This window comes from Adiantum capillus-veneris, chromosome 17 (genome assembly GCF_014529385.1).
Source record: "Adiantum capillus-veneris isolate H3 chromosome 17, ASM1452938v2, whole genome shotgun sequence".
NCBI lineage: Eukaryota > Viridiplantae > Streptophyta > Polypodiopsida > Polypodiales > Pteridaceae > Adiantum > Adiantum capillus-veneris.
Genome location: NC_140947.1, coordinates 28,391,297 through 28,410,864, shown reverse-complemented (window position 1 = coordinate 28,410,864; position 19,568 = coordinate 28,391,297). Strand labels below are relative to the sequence as shown.

At 46.4% G+C, this 19,568-nt stretch overlaps 1 protein-coding gene across 7 annotated transcripts in view; it reads right to left on the bottom strand.

Annotated features, from left to right (window-relative positions):
• Positions 1–19,568, bottom strand: part of NUDX14 (nudix hydrolase homolog 14) — a 66,996-nt gene that overhangs the window by 29,594 nt on the left and 17,834 nt on the right. For all 7 annotated transcript variants that reach the window (XM_086486381.1, XM_086486382.1, XM_086486378.1 and 4 more), the window contains exon 3: positions 6,674–6,872. In XM_086486381.1, coding sequence (XP_086342507.1) covers positions 6,674–6,872 — 199 coding nt within the window. The remainder of the gene's footprint in view (positions 1–6,673; positions 6,873–19,568) is intronic.

The window sequence follows — 19,568 nt, the reverse complement described above, 5'->3', positions numbered from 1 at the left end:
ATAGAATACTGTCTGGTGATGGGCACTCCTAGCATTGAAGTCCTCTAGGATGATAATGTCACCATCCTTGGAAAACTCCCATATGTCATCATCCAGAATAGCGAAGGGGGACTGTCCTCTAGGTGATGCATACACTGACGTACTAGGAGGGAAATAACATATAGCAATGAAGAGAAATCTGCCCGTCTCTGCCCTCAGTCTCACACACATGTACCTAGCATGCTCATCCCTGCAGGCTATATGTATCAATGGTTGCAGCTCCTCCCTAAATAAAACTGCCACTCCTCCTAAGCCTCATCCTCTATGCTCCGATCGAGTCTCCTGCCTGCAAGTAGTCTCCCATCTGTATCCGCTCACATGTGGCATGGACTGCCCAAGGGCCTGATGTGTCTCAAAGTAGAAGATGATGTCCCTCCCAATGAAATTATCCTCAAAGGCACCTACGTCAAGGCGTAGAGATCCATTACAATTCCAGGTGGCAACCTTGAGTGTGGTCCCATAGGAGCGCCTCTCCATAATAACCACTCGTCCATCCCTGTAGAAGGCCACTTTCGCTTTCTCTTGATCTGTCCTTATTTCAGGCATAACTTCTTTCATATGGGCAAGCTGTGAGAGTGTAAGGTCATCCCCAAGAAATATCCCCGTTTTCTTTAGGGTGGAACGCCCCTTCAAGAAATCCTTCTTCGCTTCTATGGAGGGGAAACGCATGATTAATGCTCTTTCCTTTGAAGTCTCCCCCTTTCCTTCTCTCTTCTTCCCCACTCTCCATGCCTTTGTGTGAGTAGCCTCACCACCCATCATGAAGAGAAGTTCCTTGATTTCCTCTTCCACATCATCCCGGTCTTTTAGACCGGTTACTGGTACATGCAAAGCTCTAGTCTTCCTTGTCTGCTCTTCTTCTAATGTCATATTGATGATTGTAGGAGTGGGGATAGATGTTGTTTCTTTCTCTTTCCCTTTCTTAGCCACTTCTATCCATTTCTCAGCCTCATCCACCTTCTTCTGTGTCGTCGCGATCACATCCACCCACGAGGATGTCTTCGCCACATTTTAGAGAGAGAGAAGAAGAAGAAGAAGAGAATTTTTAAATGTCATTGGAAACTATCCCGAGAGAGAGAGAGAGAGAGAGAGAGAGAGAGAGAGAGAGAGAGAGAGAGAGAGAGAGAGAGAGAGAGAAATGAAAATGAAATGAAATGAAATGTAATATTAACGTCTTCAAAAGGCCAAAATGACCTATGAGACCAAAAGGTTACATGTGGTGAATCTAATACCACGTATGGGTACAAAAAGTACAAAGAACTGAAAAGAAAATAGTGGGTAAGGGTGGGGTGAGAGCTGATACAAAGGGAATACGAAGGGTGAGCTGATACAATGAGCTCTCTGACAGTCGATGCATCATATACACATACATCAATATCCAAAAGGCTACAGAGATTCAATGTCCTCCAAGGTAGCACTCTGTCGGGACGGCTCCTATGTCGCGCCAGTATGGTATGGATCCTCTGTCGCAATCTGCGTCGATGTCGAGAGGGCCCCCTCATCCGTGGGCAACGGGACCGCCCCAACTCTATCGCCCGATCAAGCAGTATGCCTCTGGTGCCTCTGGTGTTGTTATGTTGTGGAGGCTGCTCGAACTCCTCTCTCTGTGACTAAAAGAAATCTGTAATCTTTCGTTGTCGCTGGATCTCTCTCATTGTGCCCCTCTTCAAGAGGTCCTCTGTGTTTGCGAATCTCCGGTAAGTATAATCCGAGGCATCTCTGATCCTGGTATCTCATGACTCTAGAAAGCAAAACCCTCTTTGAATAGACAGTGAAAGCGGCCTCGTATCTCATAGTATAATGGGCAGTGACATATGTAATGTAGCTCTGTCTCTAGCTCTATCTGGCACACCTGACAAATCCTGGACTCAACAGGTACTCCTCTAAATCTGCCTGTTTCGATCTCTAGCTGATGTGAGGATGTGCGTATCTGACCAATAGCACATCGTATCCCGTGGGATAGATGAGTATCCATGTATCCTGGTCTGATCAGAAAACCATCCTCCGTGAGTTGGAGAAGATGCTCTCTATAGAAAGTCATCTTCGTACCTAGCTCATGTGTAGGTTGTATCCATGTCCTCTTCGTATCCAACGAATCAAGCCCTGTGTGATGAGCTTGGTAATCTCTGCCCTAGTGAGGGAGGTGGAGGGTGCATCCAGAGAGTACTGAAATGGGGGTAGCCAATCCATACTAAAGCCATCTAACTGAAACCAAGATGCCATCTCTGCATACCAACATGATCTATCTCCCTGCAATGCCAATTGTCGCGAAGACTCTAGTGCTAATCGAGCATATTTGTCTCTAAGGAGAGCCCAAGTGCTATGCATAAATGAAACTGATCGAGAGAGTGCCTCCACTACCAATGGAGGAGCAGCGAGCTCCGCCCTAACAATGCCATGTGGTACTGAGGCCTTGGCCCTAATCATCTGAGAAATCATAGACACCAAGGGCTTCTCCATACATCTCCATCCATCAGTACTGCCAGCTCTGCTATGATGATCAACTGAGGGGCCCCATATCTCTCTATATCTCCGCTATAGAGAGAGGGTAAACTACAGTATGTAGAGACTTTGAACCCTCGAGAAGCGAGAGAGAGAGAGAGAGAGGTGCCGCATAGAAACGCTATAGAGAGAGGATAAACTACAATATGCAGAGACTTTGAACCCCCGAGAACCTAGGATAAGGGGTCCTACCTCATGCCAGCGTACCGGGTGGGTACATACATGGCATGTACCGCCCTCAAACACGGCCAGGCTCAACCACAAAACAGCCCTCCCTCCCCAATCTGCTCCTAGGAGATATTTGAGCCACCACTGGATAGAAGATGAAACCCTAACACCACCTCTCAGCTATTGGAGGGGGAGCCCATCCAAGCCAGACGCATGAAAGGATAAAGTCGCCTATGGTAGAGATTTGGTGGAGATATCAACACGGTTATCTGACATAGAGCAGTACTCAAGACATATAGCACCATCCAGGGTCTTCTCCGAACAAAGTGATATTGTGTCTCTATATGCTTCATTCGAGCATGAATCACCAGGTTCCTCGCAATAGCTATACCACACTGGTTGTCAAATAAATGGTGGTTGTCTGTTGCAGAAACCCAATCTCCAAAAGCAACCTCCAGAACCAATAAACTCACATGTTTGCACGATATTCCGCCTTTGTGGAAGATAAGGCAACTCGGTGCTGCTTCTTACTACTCCATGAAATCGCTTCGAAAGCAAAAGAAAATGTATATTTGTAGTCAAACGTCATCCATCAGGATCTCCACCCCAATCTAAATTACTCCATCCTTAAAGAGTAATCAGGAAGTCTGTACCTTCAGCGGCATACCAAATACCCAACAACTGTGACAGCCTCAAATATTGCAAGTTCTGAAAAATCGGATCCAAATCAGACTTGGTGGGCTTCTACATAAATGAACTAGAAGTCCCACAGAAAATTGATGTCAAAATGAGCAATTTGCGATACTCCGTAGCTTTTGAGGGGTCATGTAGGGGAGAATTTCTGGTTGGGATCCATTGGAGCATAGATAGGTCTACACTCAGACAGAGAGATGCCCCCCTCTGTCTACCACATTTCTAGTCCAAGAAAACAATGAAGCAAACGGAGATTTATCATCTCAAATGCCTTTGCCAAGATCTCCATCGTACCGCAAATATGCTGGTCATGGCTACCTGTAATCACAAGATCATCCACATAGAGGATAAGTGTCACCAATCCATCCTCCCTCTCTGAAAAGATATAACTCTGGGTCTGCACAAGAACAACAAAAGAAATGTCCCTAAAGAAAGAATTGATCTTCGTACCACACTCAAGGAGCTTCCTTCAGGCCATAGATAGCCTTTCGTAACATGTAAACCTTGTCGCATGATCCTGGAACTGAGAATCCTAGAGGTTGCTCCACGTACACCTCCTCCTCCCCTATTGAGAAAAGGTAACTTGACACCGATCTAGAACACGGGCCATAGATGATGGGCTGCTAGAGCCAAAACTAATTGAAAAGTTTCCATACACGCAGTTGTTGCAAAAGTTTCATCATCGTTCAGACATAGTCTCTGACAGAAGCCCTTGGCTACGAGGCGAGCCTTGTGCTTATCCAAAGACCCATCTGATTTTTACTTTGTCTTGTAAACCCACTTGCCACCGATGACCTTCCGCTTTGCAGGCTTTGGAACCAACTCCCATGTGTTATTCCCCTCCCATGTCTTATTCCCCTCGTTCCACTTCAATTGTGAAAGGGCCTCCTCAACTGTAGGAGGTTCTCTGTCCTTTGCCACTGAGGACATCAGCGCATAATTCACTTGTAATAAACCTCCATCTCTCTCAACTTGCTACAACCGTCAAGACCGCCTCATAGTGCCCGCAACACGTCTATCTAGTGGAAGTCTGTAGTTGTAGCATCTCACAATGGATACAATCATTCAGTTGAACATGGACTTCCCTTGTCGCTTCTTTGGAACATGGATGTAGGAATCACTCCCAAAAGTTCAAAAATGGGAGGTATCAAGCTTTCTGCCAAAGTAAAGCATCAAATGTAGTTTGTCAAAGAAGCAAAGTCATAGGAGACCCGTTACAGGTTGTCGCAACTACTTCAGCCCACAAGGTCTTCAGCAAACCTCGATGCTCAAGCATTGTCCGCGCCATCTACACCACATTCCTATTCTTCCAATCCACTACTCCATTCTTTGAGGGGGATCCAATATTCCCAAGCTCTCGCTTGATGGCGTGGTCCGCACCAAAATGTACAAAAGCATTGGATAGTCTTCAACTTCTTGCTAGACAACTCCTCCACATGTGTGTGCCAATTATTGAAGATCTCAAAAGCCTCGTCAATGATACCCAAGTAAAGCAACTAAAATTATCCACCAACAACATGAAAGTATAGAGCTCCACCTAAGCATGAACTTTGAAGTCTGCATAGGTCCACAAAGGTCGGTGTGAACCAACTCCAAAACCACAGTAGTTCGGCGTGTAGAATGCTTTGGAAATAGCCTCTCTATGCTGCTCCCCACAAATACACAAAGTGCATTGTCCTTGCTTACTCCCAACATCTATTAAGCTTTCTATCATCTGATTGCAAAAATTTGCCAGGGATCACCTATAGGAGAGCCTTTAACTGAGAAGAGAGTCCGTAACTTGTAGAGATCATGCTCCATCGTGTCCCCCCCGACCCCCTTGACGAGGTCACGATCCCGAATAGCAACTAAGTCCTCTGTGAAGACCACCTCCATGCCCAACTTGCACACCTAACATAAGATGTGAGCCCAACTTTGGAACATAAAGTACCTTGGAGGAATACATCCCCCCTCTAACGTCTGGAATCAACTCCATACTGCGCTCACTGTGAATAGGTATCACCGATTTGTCCCCATGAAGACGAAACCACAATGTCGTCACATGTTGGATATTTGATCCTTCAAAGGTGTCATGTGCTGTCAAGCACCACTATAAGGGATCCAATCTCAAGAGTCTTTTTGAGACAAAAGGACAAAAACGTTTAAGAGTGTTATACTAGAAGGGGAACACATAAGCAAGCAAAGGAGATCAAAGCTCATACAGATCTCAGACCCTTACATGCAAAGCCTTGTAAAGGCCTTAAAAGGAGATGCGGGAGATCTGTACATGTCACCAGAGTTGCATTGATGAGAGGGGACAACAAAAGCCCACCACACCAACACCATCTTTAGAGTGGAATCCCGTTTGTGTGAGATACTCCACCAACCCATCATCATAGGGTAAAGTTAACTAGGATCAAATTGAATATGTTGTGTTTACCCTTGAATGTGAATTTGCATTGAGCCTCATAATGATAGAGAGCTTCATTTGCAGTCTCGACTCTCCCCCTCATAATGACGGCCATCAATCAGGCATTCATGCACCATGTCATACAATTTTATAGTTGTCAATATGACTGTTATACTTTGGTCATGTCTAGAGGACATAAGACACTTCTAGAAAAATTTGTTTCAAAGGCAAACTTTGATTGCCTCCAGTATACATAAGTATAATTTCGTCTCTTTAGCTCTCTTGCTTCTTTAATCTACCACAATTACACATTCCTTGGCTGGTTTAAATATAAGCTATCTATTTAGGAAAACCAGTTTTCCCAATCATGCTTGGGCTAAGCGATAGGCCCATCAAATTTGCCATGCATGTGCATGCCTAAACAACATCATCACCATTAGAAATGCTTTTTTCAGTTGGCCTTGTTGGGTTTATATGCAGTAAACACATCAACCATGTTTAGTAGCATCTGAACTAATTTTTGTCGATCAACACATCAACCATGTTTAGTAGCATTTGAACTAAGTTTTGTCGATCCACAACTCCATCCTCATGGCACCAGGTTTCACACATTCTAGATCAAGCTCACTACCAAATGGAACAAGCGGGAAACACAAAACAGAGCTCTAAAAAAACCTGAGAGCTTTGCACTTTGCTTAGCTGTTAAAACAATTGCCAGCCCCACATGTGCATTACACTTGCCACAAAAATTACAGAGAGTGCAAACTGTAAGCCTAAAGTAAAACTCAAAATACAGAGTTGAACAAAAAATGTTGCAACTAGGAAATGACTTACATGCCTGCCCGTGGCATCTGCAAATTTTGCAAATAGAAAATGACTTACATGTCTGCCCGTGGCTTCATCAATAATATCTGCCTTGAATTTCAAAAATCCCACCCGCTGCCCGAACATATCAACACTCTGGATTGCCACCTTTCTTAAAGAGCATGAAGCTCCTCCTCCTGTTGCTGGTGTTAAAATTCCTCTCGGACCCTTTAGATTGGCTATCCACTGCTTAAAAGGAGTTGATTCAACCGCTCTCCTAATAGTGGTAAAAGGTAAATGGTCAAACATGGCGTTATTTTGCAAGTAACTATGTTGCACAAACAGAAACTCTGACTTCTCTAAAACTAATAAAAAGAACATGATGATGTTCTTTTGCAAGTAATATTTTGCACAAAAAAAAACTCTGGCTACTAATAAGAGAAAAATTAAGAATACCTGAAGATTTCAAAACCAAAACTAAAAAACATTTATTAGTAGATTAAGACCATTGGGATTACAATGTTCCCACAAAACCTTCGGCCACATTTTGCCTCTCACCAGATCCCTATCAGCTATTGTCTACTAGTTCTCTTGCATGAATTCCAAAGAGGTGATTGAGAATGAACTTCTTTGAACTAATTTCTTGTCATGTCCTCTATGACAATCTTGTAGCCCTGTAGTAGTAGCAGAAAAAAAACGATGTTTCCTTTGCAGCAGATTCCTACTTGCTATCACATGTATACTTTTACATTGATCTTGCTTTGCTAACAGATCAAAAACCTGCAATTAGTATGGACTGTACAGCCCTATCTCTTACTGCCATGAAGGCAAATTCGATATTCCAAAATAGAAAAAGGATTTGGATGTGAAAGGAGGAAGGTCTGAATCTTTTACAGTTACTTGCTCAAAATCCATCATGATGAACGAAAACATCACAACAAATACCATAGTCTTCACAATTTGACCAGTGGGTTGCCCCCTCCCTCAATGTTTTGCCGCAGTGGGGCTCATTGACAACCTCATAACGAGGGCTCTCTGCTTTGATGTATTTGAGGGGCCTTTGGAGAAGCCTGTCCCCATGAAGTTGTACATAATTGAGACAGTAGTAAAAACTGTCAGAGTGAGCAGCAGAGGACACGTACACCACAGAGAGAGAGAGAGAGAGAGAGAGAGAGAGAGAGAGAGAGAGAGAGAGAGAGAGAGAGCAACTCAATAACTCCAGAGAAAGAATCATACAAGATGTCCAAAAAGCGGGCAGGGGCTGCAGTGATGTAGTGAGCCAACTTTGGGGTTTGCAAAACCTCTGAGAATACCCAACACAGAAAATCCACAAAAACTGGAAAAACATAAAATGGGCAAAATGCCTAGTGCAAACCCTATATGTGCATACAATCCCTACCAAGAAGGTGAAAGGGTGGTGGTCAACCCACTGTAGCAGGAAAACTCTAGTCGGTACAATATGCGTGAAACCTCACTCCAACCAAAAGAAAACACAACTGAGCAATGGAACGAACAACTCAAAGGCACAACAACAGACCCAGAACTCGATGGAACTCGACGAACTCATGGACCAGTACAGAATCTGGCTGGTAGCACACTCAGCTCCAAGCCCAGGACTCACGGGTACAATGGGGGTGTCGAGGCTCCAATGTGTAGGGAGACTGCAGATGTGTGGTGCTGGGCACAAGACGCTAGACCATAGAGAGTAGATGAAGCGTACGACGACTAGAACCAATCACACATATATACAATCATAAAGAGCAACCAACGATTGTTCTTACTGGACGGACTCTCACATGGGCAGTGACACGTGGCACTGATGCGGGTGGTGGTATAGTGGACACCGTGACCAGATCACCACACTTTGGAGATAGATGTAGCTAGACTGGGATATTTTGCTTCCAGACCAACTGTAACTAACTACCTGTCCTGTGCAAGTGACAATGTAACCCTGCTGCATGTTGCCCACCACAAGCTCGGTGAGAGCACACACTAGAAACTGTGAAAGGAAACTGCATGTATTAAGGAAGCTGAAAAAGAACTGCATAGGCACACACAATGATACTGAGCTACGCTCTCTCGATCATGTCAAACCAGAGAGTGTCGTCGCTGCTGCAGCACCCAAAGAGTAGATCTACCTCCAGAGGTGGAGCCATAAGATCGATCGTAGTAGGCGGCTGCACCCTGCTCTCGACAAACTAGCCCCCTGTGGCAAGTAGCTGCCACCTGCTGAGCAACAGATGGGAGCACCTATCCAGGATGGTCATAAGGCCGCCACCTGACGCAGCCATGACAACTAGCAAATCCCTCACAAGGAACTCTGAGCTCTCTATGTCGGTTGCATCTGTGTCATGTGGGCAGGCTGCTAAAAGTTAAAACTCTTGGGGATAGTAGTCGAAATGTTGAGACTGAGCACCTCCCATAAACTGTGTGGAAGGACCAAGTTGTGCATAACCCATAGGAGTTTGTACCTGTCTCACTGGACCAGCCCACCCATACCCAATAGCAACCAGAGTCTGGTAATCTTTGGTGTTGTGCTGCTGAGCTCCCATATCTCTGTGTAATAGCATCTCTCGAGATCCCTGAACTTGATCTTTTAGGTCGTCGATGATTGGAGATTTCACTCTCAAGGCTTGGCGCAACGCAGAAATTGTCGCATCTCTATCAATTGAGCTCTTGGCGACACGCAGGCATCCCTTCATGACCGCATATGTGGCTGAGTGGCGTTGGTGAGTAGCAGCCAACCGGTCTTCTCCTAACTCAACGGTAGTGATAGCATTTTTTGACTCTTGTAGGATCTCCTCAAATAGCCGGAATAGCGAAGTAGAGTCTGCCACGACTGAAAATCCAGCAGTAGTGTCTAGGGGTGTAGGGCTCTCAAGTGGCGCTGCAGGTGAGCTAGTACATGCGCAGTGGGTGATCCTGAGATAGGGAGAGATGATGAGGTAACTACAGGTGGTGTGTGGGAAAAAGGGAGTGAAGACGGGAGAAGTAGATAGAGGTGCATATGAGGGAGCAGCTATTGATTAACATGAAGAGGTGGATCGAGAATGGTAGAGTTGAAATCACAAGGCTATGGCAACCACTGACCTTAGTTGCTGGTTTCTTTCCCTTGATTTTTTATTTTTTTTTTGGGACCCTCTTTTTGAAGTCACAAATGGCCGGACATTGTATGGCCAGTGTGAAACGGCCTACGGCCGAGAGTTTCATCCACAACAATAAAGGCGAGGTCGCCATGAGTTGGTCGGGCCAGTCGGCACTGAAATCCAAGCAATACTAGGCTCAATTCAAAGTCGTTTAGGCCCCAAGCGACACTTTATAAGTTGGTGGGTACTAGGAATTTAACTCAAGAGGGCATTCTGGACACTTGGCGACCCGTGAGCCATTTTGCAAGCCACATCAGCAAGGGGCGCCCTTTTCTAAGAGAATAGGCAGCCTTTCTTCTTCATTACATGCTCCACAGTGTATGTGAGTAGTGGGTACAGGTTTCACAGCTTTAATGGAAAGCTTGCCTTCTCCCTTGTCTTATGTAGCACGATAAATCTGCTCTCGTGCACCTCTCTCCCCCTTTGAATGCAGAAACGTAATGCTTAGCTTAAGGGCTTTCCATCTGTATGTACAGTTGAAACCGGCCCGTAGGGCGGTAGGCGTTGGCTTTCACCCGAAAATCTTTACTTAAACACACACACAGAGCACTTTGCAAAGGAGACCTGTAACGAGAATTAACACTTCATCACACACACGGCTCGGAAGCTAGAATGCTCCGAGCAGACGCCGACAACCTGTAGGCCCCAAAATTGGCGCCCCTTTCAATATTTCTTTATTCTTTAGGAGGGTAAATTACAAGGTAAGGTCCTGGGAATCCTTCACGTGTATCCACCTAGATACCATTTGATTTGGCCAAATTTCGGCAGCATAACAACCCCAAAACTTGCGCGAAACCAATTCCCCTGCTGGAACTCGCTTGCACTGGCGTATACCCTCTGATTCCTGTCCAAAAACAGTAAATTCAGCACGCTGTATTTACTGGTTTTTGCCCTGTTTTCAGCCCCAAACAGTCCCCTAACTGTCCTTTGCCAGTGGGGCACGATTCCCAATGATCCTGGCGTTCGTATGGCTGAAAAACAGTCAAATTACAGCGCATACACAGCGCTGATTTTGCACCTGTACGGTGAGGTTATGACCCTCACCAGTGCCTGCTTTGGAGCAGCAGTTAGCTACCCCTGTTCCTGCTCAAGGAGGCTCTTGCCTCAGCACAAAAGCATGAACCCACACAACTGTACATCAGTCAAATGAGTAGCCCTCTTGTGGGGCACCACATAACTGCACGTAGGGGAGAAAGAGAGCAGTATGTAGCGTGCGGGGCATCACTCCCGTCACCACACTGTACATAGAGGGCAAGGTAAGCATTCCATAGCTTCTGTACCTGTTGCAATCCGCCTGTGGCTGAAAATGGCGCCCCCTTTGTTGATATGCAGCTCGTTTTTGCCTCCCAGAGTGGCAGAATCGCTCACAAGCTGACACGTCGCCCAGTTTCCGAGTTTGGGCTTTCCCTGCTAAAAATATCTCAACTGGTGCGTCAGTTGACTTCGCGGCAGAGTTGTAAAGTGTTCCCCTAGTCATACCGAAGGTAATGACGCGAACACATTTCGTGGCCCAAAATAGCAGTTCCCTAAATTTTAGGAGATGCTTCCGTTGGGCTCCCACTGGTCTTCTGACCATCTATCCTCATTGGGACCGCATCCAAAAGTGCAATGTGGCCCAACTGTTGGATACTTTTTGTTGGTAGTCCCACCTTGACTTTATGCCTTAATTGAGTTCACTTCCTAGTATCCACCAACTTGCTAAGTGCGACGGGGGGGACCTATATGATCTTGCTCTGAGCCTAGACATCCTCTTACCATACGAATTCCAGTGCCGACCACTTCCCGTCTGCGGGTGAATCTACCGTTCACATTGGCCATACAATGTCCGATCGTTTGCTACTTCAAAAAGAGGGTCTCAAAATAAATAAAATAAACCCCATTGGAAAGAAACCAACAACCAAGGTTAGCAGTTGCCACATCTCTGTGACATGGTTAATAACTGCCACGTCCTCGTGACATACCCCCCTCTTGAAATCGCAAACGTCCTCGATTGCATACCATAAATACACGCCACTGATGATCTTGTGCTATTAACACTCTTTTATCATCGCATGTATCCGCAAGAAAGGTCGTAACATACATAGATACAAATGACTTAATGAGGCCTTCATACTTTTGCCATTTCCATCTATGGCATTGAATTCATATGTACATTTGATGTACTAGCTCTATCATTACCCCTCCTTTGCACACGTTGGGTTGGGGCATAAGTAGGCTGTAACCCAAAGGCTTCAAGGTAAAGCTGCAATACATTTGGTGACTCTGACAGTTCATGCTCTTCCATCCACTTTGCATCCATAGGCGGATAGTTCTTGAACTTCACCAAATAGCGTCTTGCAACTTGTCCTTTAACTTTTCTGTCCTTATGTGCCAAAACTTGCTCAGGTACCAGGATCTCATCAAGTTCCTCAACTTCTGGCTCATCCTCAACTGGCATATCTTCTGGCACATCACCCACGAAGGGTCTTAGAAGACTCACGTGAAACGCATTATGAATCTTCCATGCATCAGGCAATTTCAGCCTGTAAGCCACATCGCTGATCTTGTCAAGCACTTGAAAAGGCCCATAGTAACGCATGCTGAGCTTAGGAAACAGCCGTTCCTTGCCCTTCATCTTCTTTAACCTTGCCTTTTCGAACTTTAAGAGAACCCAATCACCAGGTGATAGTAACAATTCACGACGGTGACGATCAGCAGCCTTTTTCTGTTTTGCCTGAGTCTTCTCCAAGGCAACTTTAATCTTCTTATACATTTCATCCATGTTCTCAACATATCGATCTGCCTCAAAGATCTTGTCCTTTGTATGCAAAATGGGAGGAACCTTTTTGCCGCCTTCAACAATTTCAAAAGGTGCTTTGCCAGTAGACGAATGCACTGTATTATTGTACGCATACTCAAGCATAGGCAAATACTGTTCCCACTTGCCCTTATTATCTGACACATAGCATTTCAGCAGATCTAAGACAGTAGAATTGGCCTCTTCTGACTGTCCATCAGTTTGTGGATGAAACGAAGACGAGAACTTGAGCGTAGTACCCATGTTCTCAAACAATCCTCTCCAGAACAAACTGGTCATGCGAGGATCACGATCACTGATAATCGATTGTGGCATACCATGGTACTTAAACACATTGTACATGAACAAGCGTGCCATCTGATCAGATTTTATCTTCTTCCTGACAGGGATAAAATGGGCCTGCTTGCTGAACCTGCAGATAATGGTCCATATATCATCATTCCCTGTTGGTGTCCTTGGAAGATCAAAGATAAAGTCCATAGCAATGCTTTCCCATGGCTTATCCGGAATCGGCAGTGGTTGTAACAACCCTGGTGCCTTTTGCCTGTCAAACTTGACCTTTTGGCAAACTATGCATGCTCGCACAAAGGCATCCACATCTCTCCTCAAGGTAGGCCAATAGAAGAACGTCTCTACCGCCTTAACTGTTGCATCAATGCCACGATGCCCTGCATACGGTGGGACATGACTCTCTTCCATGACCTTATGTCGCAGTGGCCTCGTGACACAAAGTCTGCCATGCATCATGATAAAACCGTCTCTGAGGAGGTAGTGCTCGTGATGTTGCCCCTCTTGTAACTGTTCAAAGATCCTTGCAAAATCTTCATCAGCAGTATACTGTTCCTTCATGTCATCTAACTCATGATGATAAGGAATTGACACAGCTGAAATTTGTGGCTTTCTTGATAACGCATCAGCCACAACATTCTTCTTGCCTTCCACATGCATAATCTGGAAGTGGAACATGGAAAGAATGTTTGCCCATCGCATATGCTTTTCGGATAACTTTGACTGTGTCAAGAAGTATCGCAAGGTCTGATGATCTGTTTGGACAACAAAATCAGCACCTAAGAGGTAGTGCTTCCAGCTAGAAAGCGCATGAATAACGGCCAAGAGCTCTTTCTCATAGACTTGCATAGTCCTCTCTGGCCCTTGCAAAATTCGGCTTTCATAGGCTACTACTCGTACATCTTGCATTAGCACTGCTCCGATGCTACTGCCACACGCGTCACACTGGACCACAAATGACTTCCTGAGATCTGGCAAAACAATAACTGGATCTGAAGTCAACTTTTCCTTTAAGAGACTAAAAGCTGAAATCTCTTTTTGGGTCCATCTGAAAGTGACCTCTTTCTTTTGCAATGCGTGAAGAGGCGATGCTATCTCTGCAAAATTTCTGATAAACCTTCTATAGTAGGAACACAATCCCAAGAAGCTTCTGACATCGTGCACAGTCTTCAAGTCTGGCCATGTCTTGATAGCTTCGACCTTTGCGGGATCCATTCTAACACCATCCTTTGAGACTATGTGGCCCAGAAAGTGGATCTCTTCAAGGAAGAATTCACTTTTCTTAGGATTGACAAGTAACCTGTGACTGCGCAGCTCTTCGAACACAATGGTCAAGTGACGCCTATGCTCCTCTTCATTCTTCGAATACACAATCATGTCATCGAAGAATGTTCCAACAAACTGTTGATGCGAGCGGAAAATCCGGTCCATCATTCTGTTGAACGTGGCTGGAGCATTTGTTAGCCCAAACGGCATCACTAGAAACTCATAAAGACCAAATGTTGTTCTAAACGCAGTCTTGTGCACATCCTCTGGGCTTATACGAATCTGATGGTACCCACTCTTCAGGTCTATCCTGCTGAAAATTGCAGCACCCTCTAAACGATCGAGAATATCATCAATGCGAGGAATAGGAAACCTATTCTTGATGGTATTCTTATTCAACGCACGGTAATCAATACACATGCGCCATGAGCCATCCTTCTTCTGCACTAGGAGCACTGGGGAGCAAAAGGGTGAAGAACTAGGCTGAATCAGCCCCTTCTCTAATAACTCCTCAACCTGGCCTATAATCTCTTTCTGCTGCGCCGCACTAACCCTGTAGGGAGGTCTATTTGGTGGGCTACACCCTGGCACCAAATCTATCCGATGGTCCTCAGGTCTCTCTGGCGGTAATTGCGAAGGTAATGAATCAGAAAAACAGTCACTAAACTTTTGCAAAAATGCTGACCTTTCTTTATCTAACACAGATAAATTTGACTGATCCCTATCTGAGACATCACGTGCAAAAATCAAGTACACAGAAAGATGATTCTTTATTACAGAAGTGATAGCAGAAGCAGATACAATAGGGACTGACTCTCCTTTAAGCTTTACATCCAAGATGTGAGTTTTGCCCCTATGCTGTACAGTGATCTTTTTGTTGTAGGCATCCAAGACTCCATGCACTCGGAACATCCACGGGATCCCCAACAAGGCGTCACAACCTTCCAGCGGCATGATGTAAAACTCTTCAGTGTCCACATACGACTGAATATGCAGACGCAGTTTTCCAATGATGGGAGTAACACACTCTGAGTGGCCAGGACATGCCAACCCTGCCTCTGCGGTGTACCCCATCTCTTCAGCTTTGATGCCGAGCTTCATAGCTAACTCTGGTGAGATAAAGTTGGCTTTGGCACCTGGATCAAAGAAGATGAGTGCCGTCTGATCCCTAACTTTACCCCATGCCCTGCATAACTCACTGGCATCTGTGCTGGGCCTGTCACCCACCATGTCTGGCACTAAACCTGCCGTGGGTTTAGGCTTCTTGCCTTTCTGGTCTTCTTTATCCTCTGAGTCAGCTGGCCTTTTCCTTTGTGGACAATTGATAGAAAAGTGACCAGGCTGCTCGCATATAAAGCATTTGTTCTCAGCCATTAGGACCTTCTTTTCCTCGAGCGACTTGCGCACAAAAGGCTTCCTTTTCTGTTTCTTTGCCTGCGCTCCAGAAGTCCCAGCTGAATCCTTATCTTTGGTGGCCTGTTCAGACCCCTGTGACGCATCAGGAGCCGTTTTCACAAAGGGCTTCTTCGCTGAATTTTTCTTTTGCTGCCCTCCTTTATCACTGCTCGGAAATCCACTGTCCTCTCCTTTCAACAGGGCAAGACCAGTGTTCGCAACTTCCATAAGCTGAGTAAGGGTAGCCACTCTATTCTTTGTACAGTAATCGCGAAGCCCTTTAGGCAACCCACAACAATACTTCTCTATCTGCTCTGTCAGTGGCACAAATCTGTAGGAGGTCACTGAGAGTAATGCTTTACAAAACCTCCTATTGTACTCCAGCAAGCTCTTGCACAAAGCTGCCGTAAGCTGGTGCCAATCTGTCAAGACATCGGCTTCAAATTCATTTGATAGCCAAGCAGATGCAAACATTTGCTTGAAGTAAACCCAAGTGGCGGGTGCCTGTCCTTGCATTAACAATGTCGTCCACCATGTAAGCGCATTGTCCTTTAAGAAAGTGGCAGCTTTCCTAACCTTCGAGGCCTCTGTAAAATTCCCTCCCGCATAAGCTGTATCAAACTGCTGGAGGAAAGTGAGTGCCTTTGTCTTGTCCTCGAAACCACTGAAGGTACTGAACTTTACTACTGCACCACCCTCTTTGTAAGCCTTCGGCTTCTCTAGTGCCCCCAAATTGTCATACGGGATGGTCTGCAACATGGGCACTATAGTAGGCATGATCGGCACGTGTTGGCCATTCACATTTTGCGTCAGAGGTGCGATATCTGGCTGCTGTCCAGAAAAACCAGCCATGCCAAAATGACCCTGTGGCACCCCAAACTGGCCCTGGTTGCCGTGGAAACCTTGCTGCATGCCGATAGTACCATACATGGGGTTTGGCATGATGCCTTGCATACCCCCGAACACTGTTCCTGGCATGTACGGCTGACTTCCAGACGCATAACCAGCCATACTTTGGAACACTGATCCACCCCCGAAATACCCAGGATGTACCGTGGGTGGTGGAAAAACTGAGTGCATAGCCTGGTATCCAGCTCCCTGTCCATTCAAGACAGCATGCTGGCTCTGAAAGGTGGCGGGCTGAACTGGCATAACCTGTGGAATAGGCGTTCTAGCCACCTGTTCAAGCACGGGAGGAACCTGCTTTGGAGCCCCCGACTCCGCAACATGCGAGTGTTCCCTTTCCTCCTGCGCCTCATGAAGTACCTGGGCTTGAGCTTCAACAAGCTCCGTACGCGGCGTAGGTTGCCTATTTTGCTGTTGCACTGGTGGCGCTTGCAAGAATTCCATAAACCTCGGATTCTGCACCAGCTGCGAAAAGACATTCACCGCGGCAACTAACTGAGTCTTAAACGCATCATCCTCAAGTTGCCCTGTCATAAAGCCCTGTACTACTGGAGGGACATTGACGTTGACAGGAGGTACAGACTGACGTGGCCGTGAGCTCTCGCCAATCTCAAAAACCATAGGAATCTCCTGCCTGTCCTTTGGAGAGGAACCCTCTTCCATAATTCCCTTCTCCTTGTCGGCCATAGTGTAATCCCCGCGTTCTTGCACTGTGTGTCTTTACCCTGAACAATCCAGGCTCACTCTTTGAGGAAAAAGTGATTGATATCCCGGCAATGGAACCATGAAACCGGCCCGTAGGGCGGTAGGCGTTGGCTTTCACCCGAAAATCTTTACTTAAACACACACACAGAGCACTTTGCAAAGGAGACCTGTAACGAGAATTAACACTTCATCACACACACGGCTCGGAAGCTAGAATGCTCCGAGCAGACGCCGACAACCTGTAGGCCCCAAAATTGGCGCCCCTTTCAATATTTCTTTATTCTTTAGGAGGGTAAATTACAAGGTAAGGTCCTGGGAATCCTTCACGTGTATCCACCTAGATACCATTTGATTTGGCCAAATTTCGGCAGCATAACAACCCCAAAACTTGCGCGAAACCAATTCCCCTGCTGGAACTCGCTTGCACTGGCGTATACCCTCTGATTCCTGTCCAAAAACAGTAAATTCAGCACGCTGTATTTACTGGTTTTTGCCCTGTTTTCAGCCCCAAACAGTCCCCTAACTGTCCTTTGCCAGTGGGGCACGATTCCCAATGATCCTGGCGTTCGTATGGCTGAAAAACAGTCAAATTACAGCGCATACACAGCGCTGATTTTGCACCTGTACGGTGAGGTTATGACCCTCACCAGTGCCTGCTTTGGAGCAGCAGTTAGCTACCCCTGTTCCTGCTCAAGGAGGCTCTTGCCTCAGCACAAAAGCATGAACCCACACAACTGTACATCAGTCAAATGAGTAGCCCTCTTGTGGGGCATCACATAACTGCACGTAGGGGAGAAAGAGAGCAGTATGTAGCGTGCGGGGCATCACTCCCGTCACCACACTGTACATAGAGGGCAAGGTAAGCATTCCATAGCTTCTGTACCTGTTGCAATCCGCCTGTGGCTGAAAATGGCACCCCCTTTGTTGATATGCAGCTCGTTTTTGCCTCCCAGAGTGGCAGAATCGCTCACAAGCTGACACGTCGCCCAGTTTCCGAGTTTGGGCTTTCCCTGCTAAAAACATCTCAACTGGTGCGTCAGTTGACTTCGCGGCAGAGTTGTAAAGTGTTCCCCTAGTCATACCGAAGGTAATGACGCGAACACATTTCGTGGCCCAAAATAGCAGTTCCCTAAATTTTAGGAGATGCTTCCGTTGGGCTCCCACTGGTCTTCTGACCATCTATCCTCATTGGGACCGCATCCAAAAGTGCAATGTGGCCCAACTGTTGGATACTTTTTGTTGGTAGTCCCACCTTGACTTTATGCCTTAATTGAGTTCACTTCCTAGTATCCACCAACTTGCTAAGTGCGACGGGGGGGACCTATATGATCTTGCTCTGAGCCTAGACATCCTCTTACCATACGAATTCCAGTGCCGACCACTTCCCGTCTGCGGGTGAATCTACCGTTCACATTGGCCATACAATGTCCGACCGTTTGCTACTTCAAAAAGAGGGTCTCAAAATAAATAAAATAAACCCCATTGGAAAGAAACCAACAACCAAGGTTAGCAGTTGCCACATCTCTGTGACATGGTTAATAACTGCCACGTCCTCGTGACAACAGTTGTGTGGGTTCATGCGCGATTGCCGAGGCAAGAGCCTCTTGCACGAGTACTAGATTAGCTAATTACTGATCCCCCCTAGGTATAGGTGAACTCAGAGAAATTTCATGTGAGAAATCTCGTTTGATTCAAAGGGCAAGGAGCCCTACAGGTGCGGGAGCTCGAGGGCTTGCTACGGATGTGACCGGCACACAAAACGGAGCCCAAAACAGCAAAATACAGCCTGCTGTGTATTTCTGTAGGTGCCTGCTCCCGCCGCTTCAACTTGCTCCCTCTCATCCCACGCTCCCATCGCCCCTACCCTCCTGCAACCCGCTGCCCTGCTTCCCGCAAAACCTTAACCCCCCCACGCCCCCTCCCTTTCTCTTGCCCCCGTAGCCTCTTCGCCGTTGGAGTTTCCTCTGCTGTTTTGGTCGCCATCCATGCAAGTAGGAAAACGTTAAACCCCGACTTCCTCACAGTAGCAGACACATATGGAGGCTCGTGCTCCGCCACAAAGGGAATCATATAAAACCCTCTCGCCCGACCCCGCCGAGCCTACCATCCAACTTGCTCTGTTGCCAACAGAGCAAGCGAGCCTTGTAGCATAGGTGGAGCGCCTTCAAGCCACCTCTGTCATCTGCAAGATCATTGGCAGTCGTCCCAGTCAAGGTGAGGTACACGACCTCCTCCAAGCCTACCATCGGAAAGATCATTGACATCCAGCTTCTCGGGTGAGGATACTACCAAATCGAGTTTGAGACTTCCGAGATGGCTGCCAAGGTCATTTCAATGAGCCCCTTGGCCATCTGAGTGGTCAGAGCTCATTTCCGCCAGGGGCGCCGTGGTTTCGATCCAGTTTTCGATGTTCTTGTCAAGGAGGCAAATCTGCCCATTTCGGTCTGCTTCTGAGACCTGAGAAGGGAGT